This window comes from Malus sylvestris, chromosome 13, assembly GCF_916048215.2.
Source record: "Malus sylvestris chromosome 13, drMalSylv7.2, whole genome shotgun sequence".
Classification (NCBI taxonomy): domain Eukaryota; kingdom Viridiplantae; phylum Streptophyta; class Magnoliopsida; order Rosales; family Rosaceae; genus Malus; species Malus sylvestris.
The window spans coordinates 11,118,809-11,135,260 of NC_062272.1; the positions used below are offsets into that span (position 1 = coordinate 11,118,809).

At 38.2% G+C, this 16,452-nt stretch overlaps 3 protein-coding genes across 5 annotated transcripts; 1 reads left to right on the forward strand and 2 right to left on the reverse strand.

The window, feature by feature from the left end:
* Nucleotides 1–1,858: 1,858 nt before the first annotated feature.
* LOC126595240 (cell wall / vacuolar inhibitor of fructosidase 1-like) lies at nucleotides 1,859–2,389 on the reverse strand. Its single transcript, XM_050261604.1, has one exon. It carries the CDS (start codon nucleotides 2,387–2,389, stop codon nucleotides 1,859–1,861), a length of 531 nt encoding a protein of 176 aa, XP_050117561.1.
* A 1,343-nt stretch (nucleotides 2,390–3,732) lies between these two features.
* LOC126596606 (flowering time control protein FCA-like) lies at nucleotides 3,733–12,750 on the forward strand. Of its 3 annotated transcripts, none has more exons than XM_050263246.1 (19): nucleotides 3,733–4,250; nucleotides 4,557–4,627; nucleotides 4,765–4,843; nucleotides 7,871–7,953; nucleotides 8,028–8,079; nucleotides 8,536–8,603; nucleotides 8,889–8,955; nucleotides 9,045–9,124; nucleotides 9,232–9,296; nucleotides 9,408–9,464; nucleotides 9,566–9,719; nucleotides 10,028–10,099; nucleotides 10,214–10,783; nucleotides 11,275–11,475; nucleotides 11,556–11,759; nucleotides 11,834–11,872; nucleotides 11,992–12,054; nucleotides 12,140–12,185; nucleotides 12,383–12,750. In XM_050263246.1, the coding sequence occupies exons 1-19, from the start codon at nucleotides 4,034–4,036 to the stop codon at nucleotides 12,388–12,390; spliced, it is 2,196 nt and encodes a 731-aa protein (XP_050119203.1). In that variant the 5' UTR covers nucleotides 3,733–4,033; the 3' UTR covers nucleotides 12,391–12,750. The 3 variants fall into 3 exon arrangements, with proteins under 3 accessions (XP_050119203.1, XP_050119205.1, XP_050119204.1); XM_050263248.1 differs by having other exon boundaries at nucleotides 10,250–10,783; XM_050263247.1 differs by having other exon boundaries at nucleotides 3,736–4,250; nucleotides 12,149–12,185.
* Nucleotides 12,648–14,180, reverse strand: LOC126596607 (peroxidase 40-like). The gene is made up of 4 exons (XM_050263250.1): nucleotides 13,875–14,180; nucleotides 13,583–13,774; nucleotides 13,282–13,447; nucleotides 12,648–13,192 (listed from the first exon to the last, which is right to left on the reverse strand). Exons 1-4 carry the CDS (start codon nucleotides 14,121–14,123, stop codon nucleotides 12,792–12,794), a joined length of 1,008 nt encoding a protein of 335 aa, XP_050119207.1. The 5' UTR covers nucleotides 14,124–14,180; the 3' UTR covers nucleotides 12,648–12,791.
* Nucleotides 14,181–16,452: the final 2,272 nt, after the last annotated feature.

The following is a 16,452-nucleotide window of genomic DNA, read 5'->3' on the forward strand; positions in this document are numbered from 1 at the left end:
CTTCCTGTAACTAAAAAACAAAAAACTTACCGTTTGGAAACACACTACTAAAAATCTCATTGCAATAGCCACAGCACATGTTGCAAACAAATTAAATGAAATTACCGTAAATAAAAGCTACATGCTTTGCCCGTTACAACAAATGAGGGGTGGTCTAGGTTTTTTGCCAAAACTGAAAGTACTATTCGGTTTGGTTTTTCAATTTGTAATGGAGAAACCGAATTATTTTGGTTTATTTTTTTATTTTTTCATTTGGTTCAGTTTCAGTTTTTTTTTTTTTTTCATTTTGTTTTTTATTTGATAACCTATACATTGGAAAGAAAATGAAGAAAAAAAAATATAGTGAATAAGACTTTAACATTTTTGGGCTTTAAGTTAGGTTTACCTAGTTTTGGATTAAAATTTGGCTAATAATTTACTCAGAATTGAGCTTGGAAATTGAATACCCAAGATAGATAAGTAAATAAAATATTAATTTATATCTCATTAGGTTCGGTTATGTTTGGTTTTTGAACCACCAAATCAAAACCGAACAATGGTTTTTGGTTCAATTTGGTTTTTTTGTTTTGTTTTGGTTCCGTTTTTCGGTCTTTCGAGTTCACCTCTACAACAAATAAACGTTTTAGCGAGGTAAAAAGATAGGATATATAATAACAACATGACACCTTTTCTCATTTAAATGGCATTCCAAACATACTATAAAATGAAATGATTTGAAACAAACATTCACTTGCAATTTTAAAATATGACAACTTTAGCGTCCACAATATAAATGATTTGAAACAAACATTCACTTGCAATTCAAACTGTGTTATAACTGTAGACATCGAAATTTCGGTGAATAAATGTTGACCGATAAATCAAAGTTTCAACGCTCATGTATTACATAAATTTTACAAGTAGCGTGTGTCTAAACAAAAAAATCAAAATAAGTTGGAAAAGTCATCAAACAGGACACGTGTTAACACCTGGCAGAAACGACTTATTTCATCTGGAATATTATATTCAAAATTAGGCCTTGGAAATTTCTATAAATAGAAGGCTACTTCATTCATTTAAAGGAACCAAAATCATTAGGCAAAATTCTTGAAGCTCTGAAGCTCTGAAACTCCGAAGCTCTCAAGCATCCAGGTTCCCGAAGAATCAAGAAAGCCTTCTTCGTTCTTCGTTCATCGTTCTTCCAAGATCAAGCCCCAACGGCCCCTTGGATCAACAATCATCCACCAATTCAAGATCAAGCCCCGACGGCCCTTGAAGAAAGTGTTCTTCGTTCTTCGTTCTTCCAAGATCAAGCCCCGACGGCCCTTGAAGAAAGCACCATCGTTCATCATCCGTTCATCCTAAGATCAAGCCCCAACGACCCTTTGGATCAACAAACGTCGACAAATCCACACATCCAATCGTTCTTCAAAATCAAGCCCAAAACCCATTGAAGATCCGTTCATCACCGTTCTTCAAGATCAAGCCCAAAAGCCCTTGAAGATCCGTTCATCACCGTTATTCAAGATCAAGCCTTAACGGCCCTTGAAGAAACACTCATCCTCAAGATCAAGCCCCAACGGCTCCTTGAAGATCCGCTCAAATCCACCTTCAAAGATCAAGCCCACGGCCCCTTGAAGAAACTTCCAACAGTTCATCCAAGATCAAGCCTCGACGGCCCTTGGATCAACGAAACATCCACAAATAAATACTTTACGGAGATCGAATCAGAGGATCAAATTTGAGAGAGATTGTAACCCAAAATCATCAAACACAAATATTTCTTTGTGCACGTTGTTCTTGTCTCTTTCGTTTCAGGAATTTTTCGTGTTCACAATAACTTCGAAGGTAAAACAACAAGAACATGTCCATTAATATATTAAATCAAAATTCTAGCAATTGCTGCAGCTATATTCGAAACATCCTGGAAACCTTTGTTCATATCTGTCAAAGGAGACTTGCCAGAAAAACTACTCTCACATGATTCAGCCTCGCCAGTGGCGCCGATCATGCCTTCCTCTGCAAACTTAGGGTTACCCGAACGAAAACCTTGACTGGCTTCCGGGATGTCAGCTTCCAAAACTTTACGGTAATAGCGAGTACAATACTTTAAGGGTTTTTCTTCAGGGTTCTGCTTAAGCAGCTCCTCGATTTTGCTCACAACATCTGTTGCCTTAACAGTGGCTACGTTAACTATAATGACGCCTAAGCCTGCAACGTCGGCGTACGCGCTTCGAGGGTCTGATTTGAGAGAAGAGACGCAGAGATCGTAGTTTGGTGTTACTTTGCAGGTTTGGTCGATGAGATCAACTTCCATTTGCAAGATCTTCGCAGCCCTGCTGCAATGGCTTAGTGGAAGAAAGACTAGAATTAGACAAACTAGTAGAATGTGACATGTTGAGTTGTTCATATTTTGTAAATGATATGCATATATTCGCTAAGGTGTGAGCACATTTATATGAAACGGTATAGAATTAGGGTTTGGTCCATTAATTCTCATTTAACATAAAATTAATGGGTCCTGCCAAATATGAAATATTATTCTTCTAAAAAATATGAAATATTTTTGTTTTAATGTGGGATATTGTAGAAATTTTATTCCTTAAACGATTGTGTGTATACAATGTTTACAGTATATAGGGTATTACTTAGCTCATAAGTGGTAGGAATACCTTATACTACAAGAAACATAAATTACCGAGAAGGATCCGGAGATGTTGAACAGAAAATGTTTACAATATATAGGTATTACTCTCACACATTATATCCATTATCAGCTCCCTTCGTTTCCTTTTTATTTTTTATCATCTAATGGAAAAAAAAATTATAAAATATCACTTGTATTGAAAAAATTAAATAAAATCAAATGAGTGTTGACTGATATTAATATGGTAGTGATTGTGCCTAGTATCCCACCATACATTGATGATATACTAATTCAAATTTTTAAAATTGTCCTGGTATCACATGAGGCGACATTGTACTTTTGACTTTCTCGAGTTAAACGATACAAGCAAAACTGGTGACCCCAAAAAATGCATCCATGTGAGTTGAACTGAAGTTGTAGGTTTCAAACCTAGCTTTCCAATGACCAAATCCTTGGGGTTTTTTTGTCGAAAAAAAAAAATAGAAAAAAAATAGCTACATGATTATGATACGATGCTTTATTAACACACAATATGATTATGATAATACAAAAGATAGCCCAAAACGGTCTATCACGATCTACCTCAGCGTGAAATATTAGAAACAAAAGCTCTATGTTGAATAAAAAATGAAACGCCCGGATACTCTCACACTGAATCGAGAAAAAAACCCATAAAACCAGCTCCATAAATACAAAGTCTTCAAGGAAACATCAACTTAAACATTGTGCAATTTCTCCGATGCATATTAAAAGTGCACATTTAAGTTAATTAGAGCCATTAAATCCCCTTGGATCAATTATCTTGTAGTTACAAAATTAACCATAAAAAAAGGAACTTTAACGAAAAACTCCCCATATCATTCACTTTAACGAAAAACCATAATTTTACACTAAAAAGTCAATCTTGGTACTATTCACCTTATCATTTATTTTTTGTCCTGATCATTAAAACTTAAAGTTTTCAAATCTTTTTATTAGTTTAAAAAAAAAAAAAAAATCAAACTGTTAAATAATAGAAGGCCAGGGGAAGCCCGCCAATGCGGCCCAATCATACCCGCGTAAGTCCGTTTGGATCCGATTAGAACTGAAAGTCGGACGCCTCGAGGCAGCAAAAACAGGAAATTGATTCTCTTTGCTTGGTACTTCCCTCCGAGTTTTACTTATTACGCTGTCGCAGCGAAAGGACTCCACTTTGTCTTCGTCAACCTCCAAGTCTTCCTCTTCCGAAAATTCAAGCTCCAGTCTTGGCGCGAGCTAGGGTTAGGTTTAGGGTTCGGGGACGGCACCTAAAACTTCGCAAAGCTGGATAGCTACAGAATAGACCGCTATGGCAACAACGACGACGACGGAGACGACCACTACGACTCGGTCCCCTACCGTCGACCCTCTCGTTTCTCCGACGCGCCCATGAACCAGCAGAGCCACCACACTCGCCGTAGCCCCCCTAACTATCATGGTGGAGGTGGTGGTCGCGGTCCACACCGTGGCTTCGACATCCCGCCGCGGGAGACTCCCGGTGGGTTCCGGCCATTTGGGGGTGCCGGTGCCGGTGCCGGTGGTGGAAGGTTTGGTCCGAACTACCAGGACCCGCCTCCGATATCGGGTCAGAAACGAGGTTCTCCAGGTGCGCTGTTGTGATTTTCTTTAATTGGGATTTCATATAGCTTATGAAAATGAAATTCATTTACTGCAGCTTTGATGAATTTTGTTGCAGTTATGTTGTGTTTTGCTTGAGCTAAGTCATTTAAGCAGTTTCAATGTACTTCATTCGTAGGAAGATAGATTGTAATGTTAGTTAATAGCAATTAATATTTTGGTGTTTGCCTTAAATCTTACCCCAAGTAAACTTTTGGCTAAAAGGCAATATCTTTTTGTTTCGATTATGCTGTGGTTACTTTCTGCGTTGATCATGAGTTTGATTATCTTCCAGATCGTTTCGATAGAGGCAGCTTTGCCAAACTATTTATTGGATCAGTTCCTAGGACAGCTACCGAGGAAGATGTAAGTCAGCCTAATTATTACTGTACACAAATGCTAGATGTATGTTGTTGGACCTTTTTCATCCATGAAATGGTGCTGGTTTAAATTGAAACATTTATGTCATGGTGTTTATGCATGTTAGTTTTATATGATGTTAGATTCGCCCTGTGTTTGAAGAACATGGAGAAGTGATAGAGGTTGCTCTGATCAAAGATAAGAAAACAGGACAGCAGCAAGGTACGTGCGCACTAATTTTATGATATAATTGTTATCAGGAATGTCTTATTTCAGGTGCTCTGAGAGGCAGATGGGAGCATGCCAAAGCTCATCTTTCATCTCACTTTGTTTTCGCAACAAGTTTAACACTTGTTGGTTTTGCTTGCAACCTTTTATTCATGTCCGTCCTTTCAAAGAAGAAGAAGGCAAGACATGTAAACCAACTAAAAACCAGTTTCTGAATAGCAGTTGGGATCTTGGAAGACACTTAGGTCCTGCACTTCTGATAGTGGCTGCAGCAGTGGGGGCATTACCCAACAAATTATTTGTAATGGGAGTGTCTGTAGCCATAACTGTAGCTTCTTTATATTAGGAGTTTTAGAAGTGCAAATTTTGTACAGAAAATTTACTCAGACATACATGGATTCTTGCTTTTGAATAGTTTTAATCACAATGTAATATGGAGGATTCCTTTGGTTTATCTTATCTTGGTGAATTCTGGAGTGCTTTGTGTGAATGACTTGGAATGTCATGTGTCACTTTATAAGATTGACAGGATGTCATGGATGTGAAGTTAGATGTTCTGAGAGAGATGGATAATTGTTGGATGGCTTGAGTGAGTTTGTTGGTTTTATGACTCTCACTTTAAGTTTCGCGTATTATCATGATGTGTTCATGGGGCTGGATAATTTGATATGGTGTTTATGCCCCTATCTTTGTACACATTTTAAGCTATCAAAATGTGGTGGAACGAGCTTTTTTTATTTGTTTATTCCTCGTACGGTCTCAGGATCGTTGTCTGCATGGCTAATACCTCTTTGGAGCATAGGGTCTGATTTGCATTTGGATGTGTTAGTTGAAAAGTTGACTCATTTGTCTCTTTATGATGCTAATGTGTCACCATAAGGAAGATGTGGTTGTGTGTTGTTATCTTATTTTGTTATCTTATTTGAAGTTGGTAATCTGGAGTAGGCTCATGTTTTGAGTAGTGTTCAGTACCGGACTGATGTTTAATGCTTGTGAGGTTATGTGTGGTTGAGATATGTAATATTTCTAGGGCAAGTATTTTGTTAGGCCTTGTGGATTTTTATATTAGTTTTATCTGTCCTTGTAGTAAGTTTACTTTGTAGAATTCAGGGATCTTATTGTGAAGTTCAACTGAGCTTTTGGTTATGGAATTCCATCTCTAGCTGGGGGTTTTCAACTTTAGAGCTGATCTTGTTCCCACTCCCCAGTGATAGGGGGCGCTGAGCAAGTATTGCCTTTGTTTTGTATCTTCATAGATTAGTAATATCTATAATTTCCTTAGTTTTATATTGAAACATACCTCCCTTGTAAATGCATGAAAGTGTTGGAGAAACAACTCTGAAGTTTTGGTATCTAGGAATATTGCGTCAAATCTTCTACACTTTCAGATGCTATGGTATCTTGAGTTGACAGTTTTCCCTTTCTGTTTGTGTGGGTGAATATGAGTTATTTTTTGAGTTTGTGAAAATTCAGCCATCAATCAGGCTGATTTTTTGTTTTGTTTTACATATCTATGTGGTTCTAAATATCAAGATTTGCATTGGGCAATACAATCTCATTCATCGACTTTTTGATAAGGTGAAAGTTCATCATGTATTTGGTGAAGTTTGTGATGCAATGGTAGACTTATGATATATGTCTTTGGTTATGGTGCAGCTAAACAGTCTTTCTCTAGGATTGGTGGTATCATAGAATACAGTTTTGTCTATGGCAGAAAAATAGTTACTTTTTCCTTCAATTATTGGTTTGCTTGAATGATCTGATCATCCTTTAATGTGCTGATGTTTAGCACACACAATATTAGTATAGTGGACTCTTGGCTTGTCTTGAGATTTGACTTGTAGTGTGGCCTGGGAGGTGGAACTTAATCCAAGTTTTCACATCCAGAATCATAGTAACAAGGGCAAACTCAACTAGTTTTTATGCAAACCTCATATAATTTCCATGGTTTGGCTTCTGAAGGTGGTATTTGTGGCCTCTGAAGTCCCCAGTTGTAATGAACTGTCATGGTATGAACACGTGCGTATATTCGTTCTAGACTTGTGATTGATTGTTCTGAACTATTCTATGGAAAGTTCCTCAGGTTTGATTTTTCCTGGACGTCTGTCAGTTCATTATATACTAAGTAGGGGACTTTACATTGGCAGATAGTTTATGGTGTACTAAATAGGGGCGTTTAAATACTTGTTTATAATGACTAAATAGGATGTTGAATAAGCAGTGATATTTCTTATATAGGATACTTCTGAAATCAACTTTTTGTTGATTTGTTGAAATTTAACTAAATCTGAAAGGTGTGTCAGATGAAAGAGTTTACTTTTGAGACAGCCAAGCTGCTGGGGATGGCTAGTGTGGTGGCTGTTTTTTCAGGATATTTCTTTGTAGGAAGCTATGTGATGTGGAATGCTTGGGATTTGATATTCATCCATCTCTGGGATTTACGAAACTTTTGATGAATGGTGTATTTTGATGGCATATGCATGTTACTTTGATGTTCATTTTTGTGCTTTTATTCCAATTACAGGACAATGATCCTGAAATCAAGTTTGAATTGTTGTCCCTTTTTGATGTTATGGTTTCTTTTGGCTCCTCAAGCTTCCCACCAGTATGTGCCAAATTTATGAGAAGCGTACTGAAAACTTATGTTATTTGGCAAGAAAGGGTTTGACAAATACCTTTCTTTTATACTGATATAGTTTTGAGACGCCACAACCATGGAATGTTTATGTTTTGGGGCTGTTCCTAGATGTGTGGCTTAAGGTTATGGGTGCTCACACCATTTTTCTAGTCAATGCTCTCCCTTTGCTTGTACATGCACTAAGGAATACGATGTGTGTGATTTATCATTTTATTTTTAGTTGTTTCTTTTGAAAAAGTTTGTTTTGCTAGCATATTAGTTTGTAAATACGAGGTTTCATGTGTGTTTGTCTGGTTTTAGAAACTTTTAATGTGAGTTTATTATGGATATGGACCAAGCTGCCTATCGTTGTTTTTTTACAAGGGTATAAGTTGCCTATGCAGGTTGTTGTTTTATAAAATATGCAACCTCAGAAGAAGCTGGTAGGGCAATTAGAGCTCTGCATAATCAACATACTCTTCCTGGGGTGAGTTTGTTTTACTGTTTGATTTTCAATCGTCATGTAACTAATTTATTGTTGTTTCACTCTTTTTACTCCAGGGAGCAGGTCCTATCCAAGTCAGATATGCTGATGGGGAACGAGAACGCCTTGGTAATTTTCATCTCAGCGTGAATGTTTGATTGTTCCATTTTATGTGCAAATTGTATCATGACATGTGTATAGCCTTTTTTAGAACTCTTTCCAAAAGATTAGATATACTGCTGGTTCAAATGGTCAGTCAAATCTTGGCTTGAGTTGGAGCCATTTATGAGAGGACATGATATGTGAGAAAAAACCTCATTCAACAGACAGTAATCTTGTGCTTGATTTTCCTTGATCTCTTAAGCCCTTATTCACCTATGAGTGGTCCTCAACCAATTATGCTCGTACCTTTCGTTTTATATTTTTTCATCAAGACCATAGTGTGAATGGGGCGGTATCCATTTGGGGGAAGAGGGTGGGGGGGGGGGGGGGGGACTTTTGTATTTCAATCCTCTGTATTTCAACGCACATGTCTAATTAATATATAGTTTTTCCATTGTTGATGCCAACCCTTTTTTATGGTAGGTGCGGTTGAGTACAAATTATTTGTGGGATCACTGAACAAACAAGCTACTGAAAAGGAAGTTGAGGAAGTATGTTGTAACCCAATTATCTGTTATCTTCTAGGATTAGTATTTTTCAGTCTTCTTATCTCATCTCGAAACAAATTAGCTGTTCTCTTTATTTTAGAACCACAATCTTACTTTTCCTTTATAGACACGTTCTTTTGTAATTCAGAGGAGATATATATATACTCTTAACTTAAAGCATAAAACTCTTAACTTCTGTTTATTATAGTATAGTGCAAATTTACTGTTTGAAGTTGTAAATGCAGCTGGAAAAAGGAAAATGTTCCAATTACTGTTTTCTGTTTGCAGATTTTTTCACCATATGGTCGAGTTGAAGATGTTTACCTCATGCGTGATGAATTGAAGCAGAGTCGTGGTGTGTTTCTCATTCATATTTAAAATTTCGAAATATAAGGAAAGTGCTCTATATGAGATTTATGCATTCTTTGAACCATTCATGTTTAGGATGTGGATTTGTAAAGTACTCTCAGAGAGATATGGCATTGGCAGCTATAAATGGTCTTAATGGGTTCTATAAAATGAGAGTGAGTGTTTTGTTGTCTTTTTTTTCCTTGGGTTTAACTTTAGTGTAATATCCTGTTATCAAATGCTATCCAATTATATCACACATATTTCTTTTCCTGCACATCAGGGTTGTGATCAACCACTAACTGTCCGGTTTGCTGATCCCAAAAGGCCTAGGCTTGGAGATTCAAGGTTTCTTCCTCCTTGTGCCTTCTTATTTTCTTTGGCCGCTGTGGTTTAATCTTCTTGAAGTATAAATTTTTGTTACAGATTCCTAAATGTTTTTGACACTGTTCTGTTTAGGGGTCCTTCATTTGGGGGTCCAGGTTTTGGTCCTCGATTTCAAGCCCCAGGGGCAAGGTAATTCCCACCATTTTCTGAATATTTCTATGAAGTTTTTTGTCTGGAGTTTTCTTCGTTGTAGTCATTTACATTCTCTGTTTGTAACTTACTCCAAACAGACCAATGCCTAACTTTGGCAATACTATACGTGATCAAATTCCAACTAATGTTTGGCATCCAATGAGTCCAGCAAACTTAGGACCATCCCCCAGTCCTGGCTTTGTGGGCAATTTGCTTCCTAGGTCAGGAGACATGTCGTTGCCCTTGAATTCGGTAAGAATAGTTCAGCTATTTTGCAACATTGCTCCAGTAAGAAATGTCCCTTTTCCTGTGTTCATGTAAGACATCCATGAAAGGCATGCAGATGCTGTAGTTAGTGCATCTGTAATGATTCTTGATTGGATGGTTTTACCGTAACCTTGTCACGTCGTCTGCAGCTGAAGATGAAAGGGTGGCTGCAGGGGCATTGTGCTTTTATTGTTTATTTTATGATCCATATTTTCTAGTTTCTTATTAGGGTTTTTTGTTATAAGTGTGTTTTATGCCTTTAAAAGTCTAATGATTTGCTCCTTAAATTTAAGGGTGGCCATGGCGGCTCTGCAGAGGGTCCTCTTCCTGGAATGCAAGTTTCATCTTCTTTAACATCACAAAAGGTACAAGGTGCTCTAACTTTGTTTTAATCACATGGTGGTCTAAAGTCGAAACAATTATTTCTTATTTACCCGTATTTCACAGTGAAAATAATAGCTTGATTGGATATGTTTCAGAGTTTTAACCAGTCTATGCCACATGTCGGCCAGCAGATATCTCCATTACAGAAGTGTTTTCCGTCACCTCAGCATTTGCCACCATCCCTTGAACAGCACCCTCAAACTTCGGCATCAAACTCACACACACAAACAGTGCGGGAGCTTGGTCAGGCTCAACTTCCTCATTCTGCTGGTCAAGCACCATTTAGTCAAGCATTACCGTCACAACAGTTTATTGGCTTGGGTGGACAGTTGTCTGTTCCTCAGCCTGAGGTTCAGAAAAGTTCATCTTCTGCTACAGCACTACCAGCCCCTTTGAATATCAGCTTACAACCTCGATCCATGCCCACCGCAGCAAATCAACAGCAGCTTGGTTCTGCTCCTGGTCAGCAACAACTTATTCAGCCTCTTCAGCAGTCACCCTCTCCATTAGCTCAGATGCTGTCGCAGCAGACACAAACTCTGCAAGCGAGCTTTCAATCATCTCAGCAGGCGTTCTCCCAGCTCCAACAACAATTGCAGCAAATGCAACCATCAAATCAGGGTTTGGCAGTGCATCAGAATCCCCTGGCTACCAAACAGCAACAGGTATTTGAAGATTAGTCAATTGTTATCTTGTAGGAGTATGTCGTAATTGGAAGTGCCGGATGGGCTACCGTGAGGATGTAACTTTAGTTGCTAAATGGATCAATTGCACGACTTGTGGCTCTAGAACTGTAGAAACCATGTTTTGATTGCCAAAATATGACTAATTAATTAGACGATAATTTGGAAGTCGAATTTATTGTGCATTCACAGCGTTGGCCTTAGGTTGGGATGCATTCTGTTTTTTGTGTGGTTCATTCCACGGTCCACCCACACGCACACACGCCTTTTTTTAGCCATTCTGTTTTTTGATTTGGTCGTATTTGTAACTGTGGTTAGTAAGCCGTGCATTTTAGCTTCTGCATGCGTTTGTCCCAGACGTGGATGTTGGTTGCCTATCAAGTGGATTTGTCTGTGATGCTCTATTGTTTCTAGTTCTAGTTGTCTTTACCAACCCTTACCTTGTAAGCTGAATATTATTTTTGTTCCTGCAGTCCCAGTGGACTGGTGTTGCACCACATACAGTTGCCAGCACCACTGCTCCCACACCAGCGGTGGATGTGCCTTCAGTCACATCTGTTGCTCCAGCTGTTCCCGGAACCCAGGCTATAGCTCCTGCAAAATGCATTTGGACAGAGCACACCTCACCCGATGGATACAAGTACTTTTATAATAATGCAACTGGTGAAAGCAGGGTAAAGATTTTGTCACTCAGATTCCCTCGTTTGGGCCTTTTGTCTTCAACTTGATTAATGCTGCTTATGTGAACTTGTAGTGGGAGAAACCTGCCGAACTTATATTGTTTGAGCAACAGCAGCAGCAACAAAAAGCATCAGTTCAGCAGCCTCATGCCCAATCACTCCCTCCAAATCGGTCTGTGCAGCAAATTTCTCAAACCCAACAACTGCATCATCAATCTCAGCTTCAACCACAGTTCCGGAACAACTTGCAGTTACAACAGCCCTCATTTTCTTCATCGGTCAGTGTTTCCTAATGGTTCCTGGTATGTTAATGATTTGATTGTGGTTACTAACTCATTAATTTGAATTACAGTATCTGGCCTCTGGAATTATAGGTCACCAAAATGTTCAGGTAAATTTCGCACCCACTAGTACCCAGATAATTCAGATTCATAATAAAATTAAAAATATATAATGTTTTCCCTAACCAGTCCATTTTTAATTGGTTATTTTCGTCATCTGTGTCTCCAGGATGGAAGTTATTCACAATTACCTACACCTAGTTCAGTTGGTGATCCTTCACGCTTCCAACAGGTATTCAATTTTTAAATTCGGGTGCTCAGTTTATTTTAAAGTTTTAAGTATCACGAATTAATTTTAGTTCTCCTTTTCGGCCAAGGGGCTTCAGGCTGCTCAGGAGTGGACGTGGAAGAATAAACCAACAGGTTCTAATCAATTATTTTCGTTCAAATTCTGATGTCGGTTTGGGTTTGTTTAGAATGAGAAGAAATGTCAAATGATCCTTCATGGCTGTATGGTCTTGTGCATGGTCACAAACCGACACTCAGTTCGCTTCGTATGCACTTAGCATTTGTCTACTGTATTTACCCCTCTCTAAATTGAACATTTTTTCAATCTCCAGGGGCTTGAAGTGGTAGAGTCTAAGGTGGCACGTCATCAGCAAAAGAACAGATGCTGGGAGGAAGCCAAACGTTAGCGTATTTCTATCAATTTTGATCACGACGCAGCCAATGGTCCTTGCTAGAGCTTGAAAATGCTCAGTAGGATGTGTAGTGGAAACGTTCTTCAGCTCTTAGTTCCTTTTTTGTGAGCATTTTCAGTACCATTAGGACCGGGCAACCAATTGCCTAAAATCGAGTTGTACGATATCATTGTAAAACATAGAAATCCGATAAATATTAGTTTAGCTTGCATTTAAACCTAAAGTAATATGTTATTAGCATTGCCATCCATAATTAGCAATACAAAGCTTCCTAATTGAGCCTTCCACTCCACTGTTGGAAAGTGGCTTACCACATTAGGCTAAAAGATCAATTGACACTTCGACAGTCGCTGCGAATCTCTCCATTCATCGCGGTAACTGCTCCCAAGCTTCCCATTTTTACCATGGAATCTTTGAAGTCTTCGAAGAAGGCGGACGGGTCTTGTGCGTAGGTTTCTACCAGTTCACGCGTTTGATCATCTCCGGTTGCGAGATTCTGGTCGGACAGAAGCAAACCCTCCCCGGAGAGAAGGTTAAGATAGTACTGGTTATCAAACGTTGCTGGGGTTGCTAGGTCAAGGTTTGCCAGCGTGTTGCCATCAGAATCTGAGCACAGCTGCTGCAGCGACTGAACGTATTCAAGAGACGCCTCCGGACCATTTGGATTAGTGGAGCCTTGTAGGCGGGCAGTGAAGGTGGTGCAGCGTGCTTTTCCCATCGTGTGTGCACCTGCCGGAGAGGAGAGCAAATTATTAGTCTTAAGTCTCACTCTAATCAAGCACAATACAAGACATCAGTGGAAGCAAAGTTGAGAGTACCAGAGAGTGCAACCATGTCCTTCAAGCTAAGGTTTACATTTTGGAACTTGGAAACCAGTGTTGCAACAGTAGAATTTGGGCCTGGAATGTTGTTATTTGCTAACGATTTGCTAGCAGTGAAGCTGTCCTTCCTTCCCATTTGAACATCCCAGCTAGGTCCACCAGACTGCAGATTAAAAATCAAATTATTAGTCAAAATTCGAATGAAGTATATTTAGACCTCCCGAGAAGTCTTCGTGTTGCATCCCCTTCTTGTTAACAATGAAAAAAGAAAGAACTATGTAGCTCTTAGCACACACACCACAACAACGGAGTCTCGGGCAGCAACTGCAAGAATGTCAGCACAGGAAACTGTTTGAGGGCAAACAATTTCAAGATCCTGTTTTATTGCATCAATCACTTCAAAACCTCTCAGAGAGTTTAAGTTAGGCGCTGCTGTTTTTTCCCCAACAAAGTTATCATTGTCATCTAGCAACACTGAAGCATCGCAGCCCTGAACAGTTCACATCATATTATATATATATAAATAGTGAAAAATAACGTAACACACACACACACACACACATATAAATAGTAAAAAATAAATGACGTGCATTAACAAAGCAGTCGTGGAAATGGAGACGAAGGAGAGAGGCTGCCATTCTTGGGTCTTCAAACACAGCCAGCCTGACCCCGGCATATATTATGGCCTCCGTCTCTGGGCATCTATCTTTGTACACATCGTTTCCCAAGAGGTCACCACAATCCTCATCACCATATCCTCCTCCTATGATTGTCGGTACGATTGCAAAAACAATCGCAACGCCCAGAAATAGTGAAAACAAAGCTAAGTTCATGGCCATCTCTCGTGTTCTATTCTCTACTCTCGTCTCTTGGCATGCAGTGAAGAAGTGAGTTGGGTGGTAGAAGTTTCTCTATTATATAGAAGTTCGATTGGAGTGGTTTAGTAACAATGAGCAGACTTGGTCACTGAGGTTTGGTGTTTGAGCATGTGAAAGAGGTCTAATGGGCAAAAAGGGGTAATTGGCTGTTTAAGTGTAAAGATTCGTTCCTCATTGGTTTGATATGTGCATAATCTTTTCTTTTGTGATTTTATATGAGTTAGTTTTTAGGTTGACACTTGGCTTATTCCATTGGAAGTAGTCATTCCAAAACATTTCAATCATAGTTTGGCATGTGTGCGGAAAATTTTTATTTTGTGTTTTGATGAGTATTTTTGCATATGTGTTAGACTGTGATTTGCAGAAATGTGAGGATTGTTGCCTTCCTAAGACAGAGTCAAACAATATTCTGATTTTTATATGTCGAATTGTGACTCGCAGATAAAGAATAATGGTTCTTTGCATATAAAGAATCAATCATGTTCAGAGGGTAGTTAATAAGAGACATAGTCAATTAAAAGCTTTTAGAAGATATCATTGTTTGATGAGCACATATATGCTACCTAATACCATGTGCTTCTTCACTCTTTTCGGCCTCTCTGTGACATTCATAGATATGATCATTACACTAAGTGTGGTAAGAGTTTCCTTAATCGTCTAAGTGGGTTTGTTTAGAATGAAATATTTTTGCTCACCATCCTAAAGTGATGGTGATGCTTACAACCCCATTAATTATCATTGGATGAATTTGATTTGATCTATCTACAATACAAAATCACGAAATTTACATTAATCAATTGATAATTAATAGGGTGTTGAGCATCATCACCACTTTAGAATGGTGAGCAAAATGCACTCATTTAGATTTTAGTATGAATTTTGTAATTGGACCATTTGCTTAGCAATATTTGGGATAATAGAAATATGGGTAATGCTAGGGAGACTAAATTTGTGGACTAAATTTTGTAAATTAAATGACTTGGAAGTTGATGATTGAATTATTACTTAAGTGTTGATAAACATACTCATTCCTATTAGTGACACATCATTTAGTTTGCAAATTTTGTTTACAAATTTAGTCTCCCTAGCATTACCTAGAAATATACCATATTTTGGTTTTCAATTTAACAAATATGGTATTTGAGTGTAGATCATTCTAATCCCATTGATAGAATTAATATCATTAACTAGAAAGAAATCATGCTTTTTTTTTTTTTTTTCAAACGATAGATTTTCTTGTAAATCATGCATTCCAATTGGATAGGTGGAATAATTTTGTGCAATTTCTTAGCTTAAGGCCTTAAAGGGAGGTGTAGAATAATGTTCCATGAGCAAAGAAAGTGACTGTTCGCTTGTACTCAATGATTTAAATGATCCATGCATGCCCATGGTGTTTATATTTCTCTGATGCCATTTTATGAGGGGTTTTAATTAGTATTGTAAACCCGAGGGATATGGTGGGGTTTTATGAGGGATATGCCATTTTATATTTCTCTGATGCCATTTTATGAGGGCTTTTATGAGGGGTTTTAATTTGATGAGTTAAGGATAAATGATTTAAGGATTTGTCACCTCAGCATGTCCCAAAAGGCCATTATATGTGTATGTATGTATTTGGGTAAAAATGGGTATATGACTCGTAGATTTATTTCCCTCCAATGTACATGACTGATCAAATGTTTGGATTGTTAGATAATATGGTGGGCGTTTGCTTCTTTTTTTGTTGCGGGGCTTGGTTGGGTTTCATCTTCGGCGTATGCAAAGGGGCTGTTCGTGGTCGGTGACAAGTACCAAAAATAACTTGGTAATCCAGTTGTGGTAAGCAAAGTGATTGCAGTTTCTACAATATTTCTGTGTTTTCTTTCAACCAATCCATTCTGTTGTGGAGTGCATAGACATGAAATCAACTATTGTATTCCTTTTGCAGCAAGAAATGACTTAAATGAATGACTTGTATATTCACCACCACCATCAGATTGCAAACACTTAATAGAGATACCAAACTGAATTACAAAGGCATAGAATTTCACAAAGATTGCATAGACATCCGATTTATTGCACATTGGAAATATCCAAACATATCTTTTATATTCATCAACAATGGTTACATATATAGTATATGTGCCATTCTAGAGACTTTACAGGAGATGGTCCTCATCTATCAGCATGAACCTTCTCAAAAGGTAAAGAACACCTATCAATCCTAGAAGGAAAATGAACCCTAGACATCTTCCCTTTGATACATTGAGTACATATACTATGTTGATTGTCTAACCAAGATTGCTTCAAC

Excerpts from the sequence above, each read along its gene's own strand:
- LOC126595240 (XM_050261604.1), bottom strand. The coding sequence starts at position 2,389 with ATGAACAACTCAACATGTCACATTCTACTAGTTTGTCTAATTCTAGTC.
- LOC126596606 (XM_050263246.1), top strand. The coding sequence starts at position 4,034 with ATGAACCAGCAGAGCCACCACACTCGCCGTAGCCCCCCTAACTATCAT. Across the intron at positions 8,956-9,044 it reads TGAATTGAAGCAGAGTCGTG|GATGTGGATTTGTAAAGTAC; the intron begins GTGTGTTTCTCA and ends ATTCATGTTTAG. Across the intron at positions 9,720-10,027 it reads TGTCGTTGCCCTTGAATTCG|GGTGGCCATGGCGGCTCTGC; the intron begins GTAAGAATAGTT and ends CTTAAATTTAAG.
- LOC126596607 (XM_050263250.1), bottom strand. The coding sequence starts at position 14,123 with ATGGCCATGAACTTAGCTTTGTTTTCACTATTTCTGGGCGTTGCGATT. Across the intron at positions 13,775-13,874 it reads TCCACGACTGCTTTGTTAAT|GGCTGCGATGCTTCAGTGTT; the intron begins GCACGTCATTTA and ends TGAACTGTTCAG. Across the intron at positions 13,448-13,582 it reads CCCGAGACTCCGTTGTTGTG|TCTGGTGGACCTAGCTGGGA; the intron begins GTGTGTGTGCTA and ends TTTAATCTGCAG.